Source organism: Phalaenopsis equestris, unplaced genomic scaffold (assembly GCF_001263595.1).
Source record: "Phalaenopsis equestris unplaced genomic scaffold, ASM126359v1 Scaffold000353, whole genome shotgun sequence".
NCBI classification, from domain to species: Eukaryota; Viridiplantae; Streptophyta; class Magnoliopsida; order Asparagales; family Orchidaceae; genus Phalaenopsis; species Phalaenopsis equestris.
The window spans coordinates 19,247-33,139 of record NW_018164795.1 but is presented as its reverse complement, the minus strand read 5'-3'; the positions used below and the strand labels follow the sequence as shown (position 1 = coordinate 33,139).

At 37.5% G+C, this 13,893-nt stretch overlaps 1 protein-coding gene across 9 annotated transcripts in view; it reads left to right on the top strand.

Annotated features, from left to right (window-relative positions):
- The window catches only part of LOC110026153 (pheophytinase, chloroplastic), a 47,319-nt gene extending 34,292 nt beyond the window's left edge, over window positions 1-13,027 (top strand). For 2 of the 9 annotated variants that reach the window (XR_002294174.1, XR_002294168.1), the window contains 4 exons: window positions 4,349-4,495; window positions 10,157-10,737; window positions 10,820-11,281; window positions 11,366-11,861. Coding sequence is in view for 1 of the 9 variants with exons in the window: in XM_020726992.1 (XP_020582651.1) it covers window positions 4,349-4,495; window positions 12,565-12,690; window positions 12,856-12,939 (357 nt within the window). In the remaining 8 variants the exon portion in view is untranslated. Of the gene's footprint in view, window positions 1-4,348; window positions 4,496-10,156; window positions 10,738-10,819; window positions 11,282-11,365; window positions 11,862-12,564; window positions 12,691-12,855 lie in introns of those variants that run through there. The other 7 variants (XR_002294173.1, XR_002294171.1, XR_002294169.1 and 4 more) reach the window with 7 other exon arrangements.
- Window positions 13,028-13,893: the final 866 nt, after the last annotated feature.

Genomic DNA, 13,893 nt, shown 5'->3' with positions numbered 1-13,893 from the left:
GATCCCCCCTCTACCCATGGTACTCGAATCGGGCCAAAAAGAAAAAAAAAAGCCGCATTCTTTGCTCGTAGAAGGCGAAGCAACCAAAACATCCAAGACCAAGTGGTCAGCCTGTGGCAGCGAGGAAAATATCGGGAAGAAGAGAGAGTTTGCCATTTAAGTGTCCCAAGGAGCAAGCTTGCCAGAGTCAAACTACCAAGAAAAGTAAAAACCACAGCCCGGGGAGGCTGGCACGGCTTCGGGAAGGAGGGGCGCAGTGTCGGGCAAGGACGAATGAGAAGTCAACTTTCTCTCGCGTGGAGGAGGAGCTCGGTTGGCTCGAGACCGAGAAAGGGAAAGGTCAGACACGCGAACAGGAGAGGGAAAAGAGGCAGAGCTTGGGTGCACGAGTTTAGGGATTTAGAGCTTAAAGAGGAAATGAAGGATTTGATTTATATAAATTTATATATATATATATATATATATATATATATATTAAATCATATGCGATTTATTCACGCGCGACATCGTAACAAAATGGATGTCCTTCCTAGGCAAAATCGACGTTCCGGACGCGCCGGGACAGTCCGTTTTGTCATCCGGGATTGCTCGTTTTGTCATCCGGGGTCGCTTTTGTCATCCGGGGTCGCTCGTCGACAATCGGGTCAAAAACGCGTCAAAATTCAAATTTCACAAAATTTTGACCCGCGATCGATCGCCTCAACAAGTCTATTCGAGTCTTCGACAGGTAACGGTGCAAGCGATGTGAATTGTGGCGATCGGACGTGTCGATTCTCTGAATTGCAAGATTTGTGCGCGCGAGAGTGTGAATTGTGCAGAAGGTCACCCTAAGGCTCAAAAGGTCCTATAAGAATTCCTTTTGGGCTTCCTCATGTTGGTTTCACCCTTCTAAGTGCTAGAAGTCGATACCACACACGCGAAACTCCAAAACGGTACAGAAGTAGGTTCAATTTCTAGAACGAGGCAGGTCCCATTTCTAAGGTTCTAAGATAGTCGAAGGGAGGTCCCTGAGGCTAGATCTTAAACCCTAAGAGGAAGACTAGACCTCACAAAAAATGAGGTCAACACCACAGTCATCCGGACAAAAGGTGTCAAACATTCATGGGAACCACGTCACATCATACTTGGTCCTGTAGCAATCATTCGATTAAAAAATCTACCAAGCATCTTCAGTCGATGTTGTCTCGATTCTCTTTCTTTTGTTGCGTCAGTGAATTTGGCTGGGAATGTCTCTGGGTCGTAAGTCCCAATCGCTCTATCAATTGTGTTGATGGCACGTTCTTGTTGCTTCAGTCGTCGATGATTAGAATGCATACTCTAGCTTTGCAGGCTCTGTCGAATTACGAGTGCTTCTTCTCGTGGGAGTTGATACACCTCACCCTATTTTTCAGCTTTCTCCTCGTCGTTTATCTCTTCTACGACGCCTTGATATGTGAGTGTGAGTACCCTATTCGTGGGGCAGCTGGAGGCTATGTGGTTGTAGCTGTGACATCAGTAGCACTTCCTGGCCGGTACTATGTTGGAGGAGCTACCCTTCTCATGTTTCTTCCCGCTTTGATCCATAGTGTTATTTCCCTGCCCGAGCTTGCTTGTGTCTCCTGACATTTTCTTGTCGGCCGTGGTAATTGTAGGTGACAACCTGCCTGAAGGTTGCTTCTTGAAAGATGATTGTTGTAGCTTTGCTTCTGTTGTCTTTCCACCTCAAGGCTAATGTCTGGACATCCCTTAACATCCAATATGGCTGCAATTAGACTACATTGCTGATGGAGGGTTTCAGACCCCCTAGAAATATGACTATCGTAGGTTCCTCTAGTTTCATCAGGTCGCATTTCAATTGCAAGTGGTTGAATTGGGTTGTGAACTCCTCAACTGAAAGATTCCTCTGCTGCAAGTTGTAGAGTTTCAGAAACATATCCTGACGATAGTAGGGTGTGAGGTACTTTTTCTCTATTTCCTTATTTATCTTCTCCCACTTAGTTATCTTCACATTATCTTCTCTTTTTCTTTGTTTTTGTAGATTTTCCCACCATAAGGAGGTATTTTTCTTTAGTTTAATGGTAGCTAGCTTGACTCTTTTGTCCTCTGTTACATCTTTATATTTGAAAATCCGTTCAACTTATTGCAGCTAGTCGATAAATTTGTCGGGATCCATTCCTCCTTCAAATTATGGGAGGTTCATCTTGAATCCAAAGTTCCGCTTACCTCCATAAGGAGCCTCTTCTCTCGACCTCCTTCAATGTTGGATACCACAATGGTGTGGTCGATATTCCTCGTCACTGTAATCTTTCCTGTGGAATAGATTCATCTTCTCGTCCTTGTCTTCTCTTTGACTCTCTCGATCACGGAAGAAGGAAACCTCTTATTGGTTTCCATCGTCCAACTGTGCTACTCATCGTTGTAGAATGTAGAATTCTCGTGAATTTCTTCCCGGGTCGATTTCGGCGTATTTCTTCGTGGTGACATGACTTGGGTTGGGAATCGACAAGAAAAATTTGGTGGAGGTGACTTAGGTAGTGACGAATGCTAGGAGACCTTTTGATGAAACTAGGATTAGACTAGCTCTCATTCTAAATGATATCGAAACTAGTATAAAAGATAGTGGAAATATAAAAAACTAACTTTCATTAATATTAAAATATGGTTACAATATGATTTGAATGAAAATAACAATACAAACATAAAACAACATAAGCAATTACTCCTAAATATTTTTCACTGGGTCGTGGAGGCGGCTAGAGGGATGAAGATGATTGGGAGGGATGACGACAACCACGGGAAGCGGGTGGTGGCGAAGGCAGTGTGCGAAACTGTAGGGACATCAAGTGGGAAGGGTTGTTGTAGGTGGTCGACAGTGGTAGTGGGGATTGGGCTGAGCTTGAAAGGAGTTAGGAAGGCGAAACAACAGTAACAACCTGCAGGAAGGGGGAATGGTTGGGTGTCAGCGTGACAGAGGGAAATTTTGGCTGCTGAGGAGTGAGGAGTAGGGGGAAGGTAAAAAGAAGGATACAATCACCACGTCGGAGAGGATAAAGCTGGAGCTTAACTATCTCCTTAGATACAACCCACAAAGGGGAAAGAGACTCCACGCAGGAGATCTGAAACTAAACATACTAAGAACTGACTTACCACACATGTAGGACAACAATTTTTAGGCTCCTTCGGACAGAGGACGCTTCTACACAAAAGAAGGGTGGAAAAGATGAGGAATCCAAAAAACTCTTCCCAAAAAATAATAGCCCCCATGGATCGCTCTGCCTCCTCACGGATCACGAAATTTCGCAAACCCAGCCTCCTTACTCTTGTCAGGTTTTCCCGCTTTCGCGACTTCGCACTGTTTTCCGCTTTCGCGAACTCTCGCGTGGCTTCGATCTCGTGAGATTAATGCGCCCTAAATCTGAGTTCAGTTTAGTGCCCGTATTAGGGCGTTGGTAGCGCCCGTGTCATTAATATTTCTACTCTCGACGGACAACATGATCTCGAGGTATTATTTAACTGGATATGTAAGTCAAAATTTTATTTTACTTTCTAATATGTATGATTTCATTTGAATTCACTTATAGAATAATGTCGATTTTTGTTTGAAATGATTCACAGATTAAAGAGAAAAAAATGTCTCTTATAGAGATAATCTTATAACATGAATTTAAGAACTAATACAACTTGATATTTTCTTGCCTGTTTGAAAATTTTCTTACGGCTCATATTCCTAATCTATTTTGTCTCAGTTGTGATCCTTAATATTTTTCCCTCATCCTTAATCTTACTAATATTTCGTGCTTGTAATATATCATGACCGAATGAAGAAAAATTGCACATTTCATTATTTCTTTTTTATATTTTGTCTTCTCCTATCAAAAGTAACACAATTACTAAATGATTTTCTCTAACGCATTTGATACATGGTTTATTGGGGCAATTACATACATACCACTCAATCCCTATGAATTTACATCTGTAACACGTAAACTTTACTGTAATCTCATATCACATAAAAATACCATTGTTTTAACTTTTAAAAAGTGAAATGAACCTTTTCATGCATAGGTAAGTGGCATGTACCTAAAAATTAAATTTTAGGCGTTAGATATGTAAATAAACAAAAATTAAGTGGTAGGTATGTAAATCTTTCTTTATTATTTGTGGTTACAATTAGTGCGTACTAATGCTAGTAGTTTGTTTAGTTTCTCCTTTATAATGCACATATTTGCCAAAGCTTTTTCATGATTAAAATACTGAATCTTTGATTTATGAATCAAGGTTGATCAAACTATATACTTCATTTGTAGACTTCTCTATCAATTTGAACTATCCTGATTATAACTTATTGTCAGTTTTACATTTTTACCAGTGTTATCATGATAAATCAGCAGTTACAGATGAACTAGTCAACATCATTCTACAACCTGGGCTTGATCCAGGAGCAGCAGCTGTATTTCTCGAGTTCATCTGCTACTCTGGTGGTCCCTTACCTGAAGATTTGCTTCCCAAAGTGAAGGTTTATCACCACCAATGGGGCATTTTATATACATACCATCACACTCTTTAATTCTTTCGCATTTACATATCTAACACCTATACTTTATTTTTTACAATTATACCACAAATTATTCATATCACATAAAAAATACCACTATTTTAACTTTTAAAAGGTGAATTACACCTTTTCACACTACAAGAAAAGCTCATATCAGCGTCTGATATTTGGTTAAAGTTTTTTTCGAAGCAAAAATTAGCATCTAATTTGTGATTTTTAAGCGGCAAATGATAATTTTTAATATTTGCGTATGATATGTGCCACATATCGTCAAAAAATTTGACGGATAAAGTATTCTAAAAACGGTGAAAACTGTTTTGGCATTGCGACATTTTTTGCAACAATTAGTGTCCAAAAAATTGACGCAATTCTTTACCAATCAACTTCGAACTATTTCTGACGCAAATTGGATTGAAATACAATGCAAATGACCTAATAAACTCAACCCGCACGCTTAAATTCTATTTCTCCTCTCTCTCTTCCCGTGCACGCTTCTCCGATCTCCTCTTCTGCACGAAACCCTCTCGAGCTTCCCCCTCTCCACCTCCCTTCTCCTTTTCAATTTTGCTCAAAATTGTCTCCTTACCGAACTAGCTTCATGATACAATCACTATTAGAGCTAGTTACGATGGTAATGACGCCCGATGCTTTGAGCTTGCAGAGATGACCAGAATCCATTTAATCATAAAGCATTGAAGAAGGTGAGTCTATTTGTGCCACTATTTTCATTTATTTTTGGTATGATGTAAATATCGAAGTTTAGGTGTTAGGTTTGTATATACATATGAATTGAGTGATAGTTATGAATAAATTGCACAGGTAATGTGGTATTTATGTATAAATGAAAGTTTTGGTATTAGGTATGTATATATATAAGAATTTTGTGGAATGCATATAACTATTGAAGTATAGGTGTTAGGTAAATACATAAGAAGTGAGTAATATGTATTATTTAAATGCATAGGTAATGTGGTATGTATATAAATTGAAGTTTTGGTGTTAGGTGTATATATAGATAAGAGTTCAGTGTTATGCCTGTAAATATGGAAGTTTAGATGTTAGGTTTGTATATACATAATAATTGAGTGATATATATTACTTAAATGCAAATATAATGTGTTATGTATGTATAAATTGAAGTTTTGGTGTTAGATATGTATATATATAAGAGTTCAGTGGTATGTATGTAAAAATTGAAGTTTTGGTGTTAGGTGTGTACATACATAAGAATTGAGTGATATGTATGAAATTTATATATAGGTAATGTGGGTATGTTTGTAAAAATTGAAGTTTTGGTATTAGGTATGTATATACATAAGAGTTCAATGGTATGTATGTAAAAATTGATGGTGATATAGGGATGTTGTTATTAGTAGAATTAGAGTTGGTTGAAGGGGAGGAATTCATGCATGAATTTGGTCTATTGTTCAAAGTGATGATATTGATGGGGATGCTATTAGTAGAATTCAAGTTGGTTGGTTGAAATGGAGGACTGTGTCTGGTCTTGTTCATAGTGATGGTGATATAGATGTGAATGTTATTAGTAGAATTCACGTTGGTTGGTTAAAATGGAGGAATGCATTGAGTCTATTGTTTAAAAAATAAACAACTTCAAAGAAGGATTTTATATGCTCAACAGATAAAGCAAGTTACTTAAAAGACGTTACTGGGTCATTTTCTTCTATTAGAATTAGCTCCCACGACCACTAAACATAATCATCCCCTGTCAATATTGATAAATAAAGACTAATTAATGTTTATTTTTGTAGTAGTTGAACCGATATGTAAAATTATATCTATGCTGCAGATGAATCTTCGTAATTTGAGAGTTTGGATCTATAACAGATTATATCCAAGACAAAAAGGGCTCATTGATGAATTTTGGAATGGCGTTGAGAAATTCATGTTGGTGGCATCACAACTGTCCATCTATGCTCATTTATCGTTTTGAGGGTAAGTTTCAGTGTCTTTGTACGAAGCACAAAAATCAATCACTTTTGTCATCCGAAGAAGTTGAATTAGATATTTACCGTAAGGGGTTCAAATCTAATTATTGGTACTAGACTGTGCATGGTGAGCAAGAACCTGAAGTTTTGCTCGATGAAGGATGTGCCTCGACAAGTTATGCCCCCTGTAGAGAAATTTGATCATTGCACATATGAAGAAATGATTCATGATGCTCAAAGAGCTCAATCTGTTGAGAGCATTTAACACGAACTTAAAACACCGAACAAAGAATCACAACAGTTCTATGATTTAATGAATGATGCACAACAACCTTTATGAGATGGTTACACTGCACATACAAAATTATCAGTGACACTGAGAATATTGACCATCAAATCTTATTTTAATTCAATCAGGTAGCAACTTTGTTGAAAAAGATTAATCCTGCAAGGAATTTAGTATCAGATGACCTATACATTAAAAAAATATTAATTTCAAAGTTAGGGTTATAATGTGAGAAGATCGATTTTTGTGTTAATGGGTGCATGATATATTACAAGTTCGATGCAGTCAAGACGAATTGTCGATTTTGTGGTGCGTATAGATTCAAACAAAGGGGGAGAAAGAATAAAAATGAGAACAATACTCCATACAAGTGTCTCTTTTATTTTCTGCGCATACCCCGGATTAAGAAATTTTTTGCTTCTATGTGTACAACCCCTCACATGACTCGACACAATACTGGATCTTTTGATGCTAACTCTTAAGTCATTCGTCACATGGTGAGGCCTGAAGTCATTTTGACCGTACTTACTCGGATTTTGCAGCTGAAGTACGTAATGTTAGACTTGGGTTATGTGTGGATGGCTTCACTCAGTACAGTCACGTTGTAACCCCTTACTCATGTTGCCAGTTATCTTTACTCTGTACAATTTGCCCCCCCGATATGTGTATGACTGTTTCATTTTTATTTCTAATGTTGATCATATCAGGTCCATAACTCGAAGGAAAATATTGATGTCTGCTCCATTTTATAGGAGAGTTTCAAATATTATAGGAGTCAGGTGTGCTTACGTATGACATTGCTACGAATCAGAATGTTTAATTAAAAACAGTTCTTATGTGGACAATTAGTGATTTTCAGGCCTATGGGGTGTTATCTGGTTTGAGCACAACTGCGAAATTGGCGTGTCCTTACTGCATGGATATGCTGAAGAGATTTACTCTAAAATATGGCATGGGAAAAATAACTGGTTCGACTGCCACCGAAGATTTCTAAACCACGGTCACCCATTTTGAAGGAACAAAGATGCATTCCTCAAAAAGAGGGTTGAGAAATCAAGTTCACGCCACATGATTACTGGAGTCGAAATATTGGAGATGATCAATGAAATGCTGAAGTTCACTGAGAGACCAGAGCTAGCTTCAACTTGTCTTCCTGATTTTGGTGTCACGAATAACTTAATGAAGCGCAGTATATTCTGGGATCTTCTATACTAGAAGACTAATCTTATTAGACATCGATGTTATGCACATTGAGAAGAGTTATGCACATTGAGAAGATTTTTTTTTTTTGAAAACATCTTCAACACTGTGATGTATATTAGAGGTAAGACAAAATATAATTTGAAAGCTAGAATGGTCCTTTAAAAGTGTTGCAAAAGGAGGATCTTAGTGCTTCATGGGACAATGGAGGTAAATTAATAAAACCCAAAGTTGTATACTATCATACACTAGATCAACAAAGGACAATTTTTGAGTGGATGAATTAACTAAAGTTTCCCAGTGGCTGTCTCAAATTTAGTCATTGTTTCGACTTAGAAACAGGTAAGGTATTTGGCATAAAGAATCACGATTATCATATATTTCTACAGTGCTTATTACCCATTGTATTTCATGCGTTGCCGAAGCCGGTGCTCGATACCTTGGTCTAAGTTAGCATATTCTTCAGAGAGTGTGTGCGGGGATATTGGTTAACTCGTTCATACATCTTGATGCTAGTGTTCCCCTATTACTATGTAAGCTTGAGGGGATATTTTATCCTGGTTTCTTCGACTTTTTAGAGCATCGGCCTATATATCTATGTTATGAGGCTATACTAGAGGGTTCGGTGCAGTACAAATGGTTGTATCTCTTTGAGAGGTTTGTCTTCCTGATGCATGCATTACAAGTAGCATTTTATTTCATACTAAATGACCACCATATTCAATATAAAATTTATGTGCGGCTGGTTTTTAAATAAAATAAAAAAACTATTAAGAATAAAACACATCATGAGGGATTGATTTGTGAAGCATATATGTTGTAGGAAACGATAAATTTCTACTCTTTATTTTAAGCAAAACCATCAAAGAGTTCATATTTTAGGTGACAGGCCTCCACAACCAGAATTATTCGTATATCAAATATCACGTGAGTCATCAGAGATGCATGCCATGATATCTAAGCGATAAAGAGATTCAGGCAGCTTCGTTATACATCCTGATGAACTGTGACAAAATTCAGTCATTTATACAGTAAGATTGATGGTCCTCAAATTCAATCCATATTGTCATTTATTATTGAGAATGTTAGTAATTATATACTGAGTAATTCAAAAATACATATAACAATATTGTCAACAGTTTACTTCTCGATGACTTCGATATGAAAGATGAGTCTCTGATAAGCAGGAAGGTCGAAATAGAATTTCCAACATGGTTCAAATTATACGCATGTATATTGAACACTTCTAATCACATGTGTATAATATGATCGTCGCATTTAAGTTACACTAATTATACCTCACAATACAACCAAAGGAATCATAGATTAGAGATTAGTAAATCTTGCCTCTAGGTCTAAATGTGGTGTTATTACATGATAGATATTTGATGTAAACGTTATACATTCCATACGAGTTGCTAGTGTGAAGGGAAGAAGACATATAACTGTAGTGCTACTGTTAAAGGAAGCACACACAGATGGTGAGATTTGCTATTATGGCGCACTTGACGAAGTCGTTCAATTGTAATATCTTTGCAATGCCAGCTACATTGTGTACTTGTTCAACTGTCAGTGGTTTGATCTTGTTCCGAATTGAGTAACCCAAACACTCACACTTTATGATGTCACTGAGGTCAAATTGACGATATGCGAAGTTTAATCATTTTGTTCTGGCACGCTAAACTAAACATTGTTTATTACCTTTAATTCTTTGGTAGAGTAAGAGATAAAAGTTGATTGGATTGTGGCTATGAAATATAAATAAAAAAAACTACCGAGCTTCATAGTTCTGTATGAACCAATTTACCAAGTGAAAAGTATGTCAGATTTTTGTATTTAGGGTGACATAAATGTTGAAATGTTTGCGCTAGAGGATATCACAGGGATTTTTGAAGAGGTTGCTCATAGTTTGGATGAGAATGATGAAGAGAGTGAAAAAGAAATTCTATGTTCATCTTCAACGATGAGTTTTTTTTTATGAAACTTAATAATGTATGTATGCAAAATTTAGATTAGTTGTTACTACCACTAATTTTGATCTTTTACTTTTGTTGTTATTAGGCATATAACTCTTACTCTTGTTTTCTTGTTTTTAGACATAATTGTTACTTGTGTATAACCTTTACTGCACAGTTATGTTTATTTTTCCTACTAGTAATAATCTTTTTAATGTCATTCTTTTGTTTACAGATGGTCACAAGTGGTACAGGTGATCAGTCACCTCATAGACCTCGTGTTCTGGGGATCCTTGAAACCACCTACCGCAATAGGAAGAGGTCGTCTACTCCTGTCGCTGCTTCCACTACTTCTACACATTCTCTATTATCTCCTCCCCCACCCGCTGCTACTACACCTTATGTGGCACCTCTTTCCCACTGGTTGCTGCTACACCTTCCTTACCCGCTGCTACCGCCCCTTCTATGGCACCTGCTCCTGTACCTTATTGTTGCCCCGTCTAATCTGTTTGCTCCTTCTGCACCTACTCCCTCACATGCTGCTGCACAACTCTTGAGCCTGATCTGTTGACTCCTGCCCCCTCAAGGTTACATTTATTATCAAAGGACTCATAAGTTATTTTACACTCCATATTTTGTTTATTTTTCATGCTATATCTTTTTTGGTAATTAATTTGTTTCTTAAGAAAATTCATTCCCTACAAGCTGCTCGTCGCCTGCATCACAAATATTATCAGGAGCAGGTATGATGAGCGCTATCTGTCATGGAAGCAGATAACTATAGTCACTCTGGATTTGTGGTTCAGGGAGTTTGAGGTACAATCATGTAATTTGAATCATATTTGTAAATTTGATTTAGTTTTTTATACTAACATGAATTATTTTTTACGTTGTAAAGGTCATTCACCTGGCTCCCAGAGCACCACCAGCAGATGCGCTAAATCTTTGAGATTCGGGGCAGGCATTGCCTTGCCGACATGTTCATAACAGCCCGTTGGAGGAATGAGTGGCCTGTTTGGATTGGTGAGGGGCTTTGGGGTCAGTTGACCGCAACTTGGGCTCTCCTGATTATGAAAGGAAGTGGCAGACGAATTGGGCGACGGAGGGGGGTAGGGGAGTTACGCTCTATATTTGCGGATCGGTCCCCCATACAGAGCATTACAGGTGGCTGATAATATTTTTTTAGATATTTAAACATTAATTCAATTTTGTATGATCAATTCTTTTAGCGTTGACCATTTTTTACGGTACACGGGCCAAGGAGTTGAGTCATGCTCCATCTGTTGCGGAGCTGCGTGTCTGAACTCATCGACGCTCGGGGACTGCGCAGTGGGTCTAGGAGCATTCCCGACGGGTTGATGTAAGTTAAAAACCTTACATTAAAAGTTTATTTTGACACTAACCGTTTAAAGTGTCAATCAAACGCTGGTTTTCATTATGCAAGAGGAGTTCGAGCATCTCCGGGAGAGGCACTTGGCCTCTCAGACTCAGACTTCAGTGATAGTCAGTCTACCACTGCACACTCTGAGTACGAGCTTTGGACCTAAGCGACATGGAGGAAGGTGAGGCTTATGCCATTGGAACGAAGGGCCTAGCCTTCGCGACAGAGCTCTCCAGTGGTCCCATTCTTATTTCCTCAAGCTCTTCACAGCCAGATAAGGAGGCTCTTGCTGGGCAGGTAGCTGCAATGAGCGAAGAGATCTGCCAGTTGCGCTAGCAGATGCTAGAAGACCAGCATAGAGTTGAAGACTCTATAGCTTGTATGGTGGATATTTTAGCGGATAGTCGGGGCAATCAGTCGATGACATCCATGCAGGAGGAGGAGGAGGAGGAGGATGGAGATGATGAGTAGTTTTTTTTAATGTTTTTTTTTTTATTATTTATAAGTGTTATGTTGACCATTTGTTGTGGAATGTTTTGGAATAACTTTATTATTTTTATTTGAGATGATTTGTGATAATATTTTCTTTTTTATTAATGATATTGTATAGAGATATGATATTGATATGAATATGATTAATGTGGTATATAATGTGGAATGTGTTTTTGTGTAGGTTGTGAAAATGTGAATAATATTCTAAATTTTTTTTCTGTGTTACAGGCTTGCGTCGGATTTGCGTTCGTATTCAAACGTAAAATCCGACGCTACATCGACAATTAGATTTTTGTCATTGTACTATATTTTCTTATGCAAATTAGACGGTAATCGAACGTTAATATTCATCATATGATATTTTCATACACAAATTTCAACGAACATTTCATATAAACAAATTCGACTAAAAAACGACACAAAAACCGACTAAAATGATTTGTGAATTGTTCGACGTAAATTGGACATAAATAATATTACCGCCCCCCATATTAATATCGAAAAAAATCAGATGCAAATTCGACGATAATCCTTAAATATTGCCGGATTTACGTTCGATTTATGTCTGTTATGTCCAATACAAATATGCTTAATTCCTGTGGTGTCACGTATAGGCAAGATGACATATGCGTAAAAACTGATGTCAAGGTGTTAGATATGTAAATGCATTAGAATTAAGTTACTACTTATCTGAAACTTTCGACTATTGTTGCGTTGCTCCCCTGTTCTCAGCATGTGGAAAGCACCATTTAACTTCTTTTCTTTTTCAGTGCCCTGTTGTAGTGGCTTGGGGAGAAAAGGATCCCTGGGAGCCTATAGAACTCGGGAAAGCCTATGCTAACTTTGAAGCAGTAGAGGATTTTATTGCTCTGCCTAATGTCGGCCATTGCCCACAGGTTTGTCTTAATATTTCATCTTTCTTTTATTTACAATTGGGGTATTTAGATCCATACCACACAATTCTTATACTTGTAAAGAGTTTTGAAATCTGCTATATCTAAATTTTCGTTCCTATATCCTTTGTATTTATTTGGCAAAGGTTCAATCTTTGTGTTTTGCAGGATGAGGCACCAGATCTTGTGAACCCCCTTATTCAATCATTTGTTGAAAGACATTCTCAAGGAACAATAGTTGACTCTCCCTGAAAATTGCGTCAAATATAGGGATAAAAATGTAAAATCTCTTCTTTCGTAACATTTAATTATTTGCAGTTGCCTATTATTTTAAAAATTCAAGCAAAAGCAAAATAAATAAATAATGAAACTGATTGATTCAGTATTCTACAAAATATAGTGGTTAAACTTATGTCTCCCCGGAGAAAAATATTACACTATACTGCATGTCTGTACAACCAATCATGCAAGGCCACAACAACAACAACAACAACAACAACAACAATGTCTTAATCCCACTACGTAGGGTCGGCTACATGAATCATTTTTCTCTATTGCGTCCTATTTAGTGTCATATTTTCATCTAGTTCTAGTAAATTAAGATCATTTTTAATACAATAAGCACAAGTCTTCCTAGGTCTACCTCTGTCTTTTTTAACATAAGTCGAATCTAAAACATCTACTCTCCTAATCGGATTATCAGATGATCGACGTTTAATGTGACCAAACCATCTAAGACGATTTTCTCTAATTTTGTCCGTCACAGGAGCTACACCAACCCTATCAAACATCAAAAAATGGATGTAGTCCCATGATTGGATGTACGCAAGTGTAGAAATAATATTTTGCCCTCCACAGCATCATATTGGGCAGGACTTTGATGGTTTTTTTGCCCTCGTTATTAAATGCCACCTTTGTTCAGATTAATGGCTTCCTAGTTACTATTCCCCAAATTTTTTTACCATAAGTCTTCTCTATGAATTTCTCCATTTTACGTAGCTGGCTTAAGCTTGACTTGATAAGTGGCGTGAACTGAGCTTGATGAACTTACACGCCCTTAGTTCTGCGCTCATTGAAAATTTTGGGTGGTTAAAATGTTATATTTAATGTTAGAAATAAGGAAGATTTACATACACACCCTCAATCCCTATGCATTTATATATCCAACTAAATTTCAATATATATATATATATATATATATATATA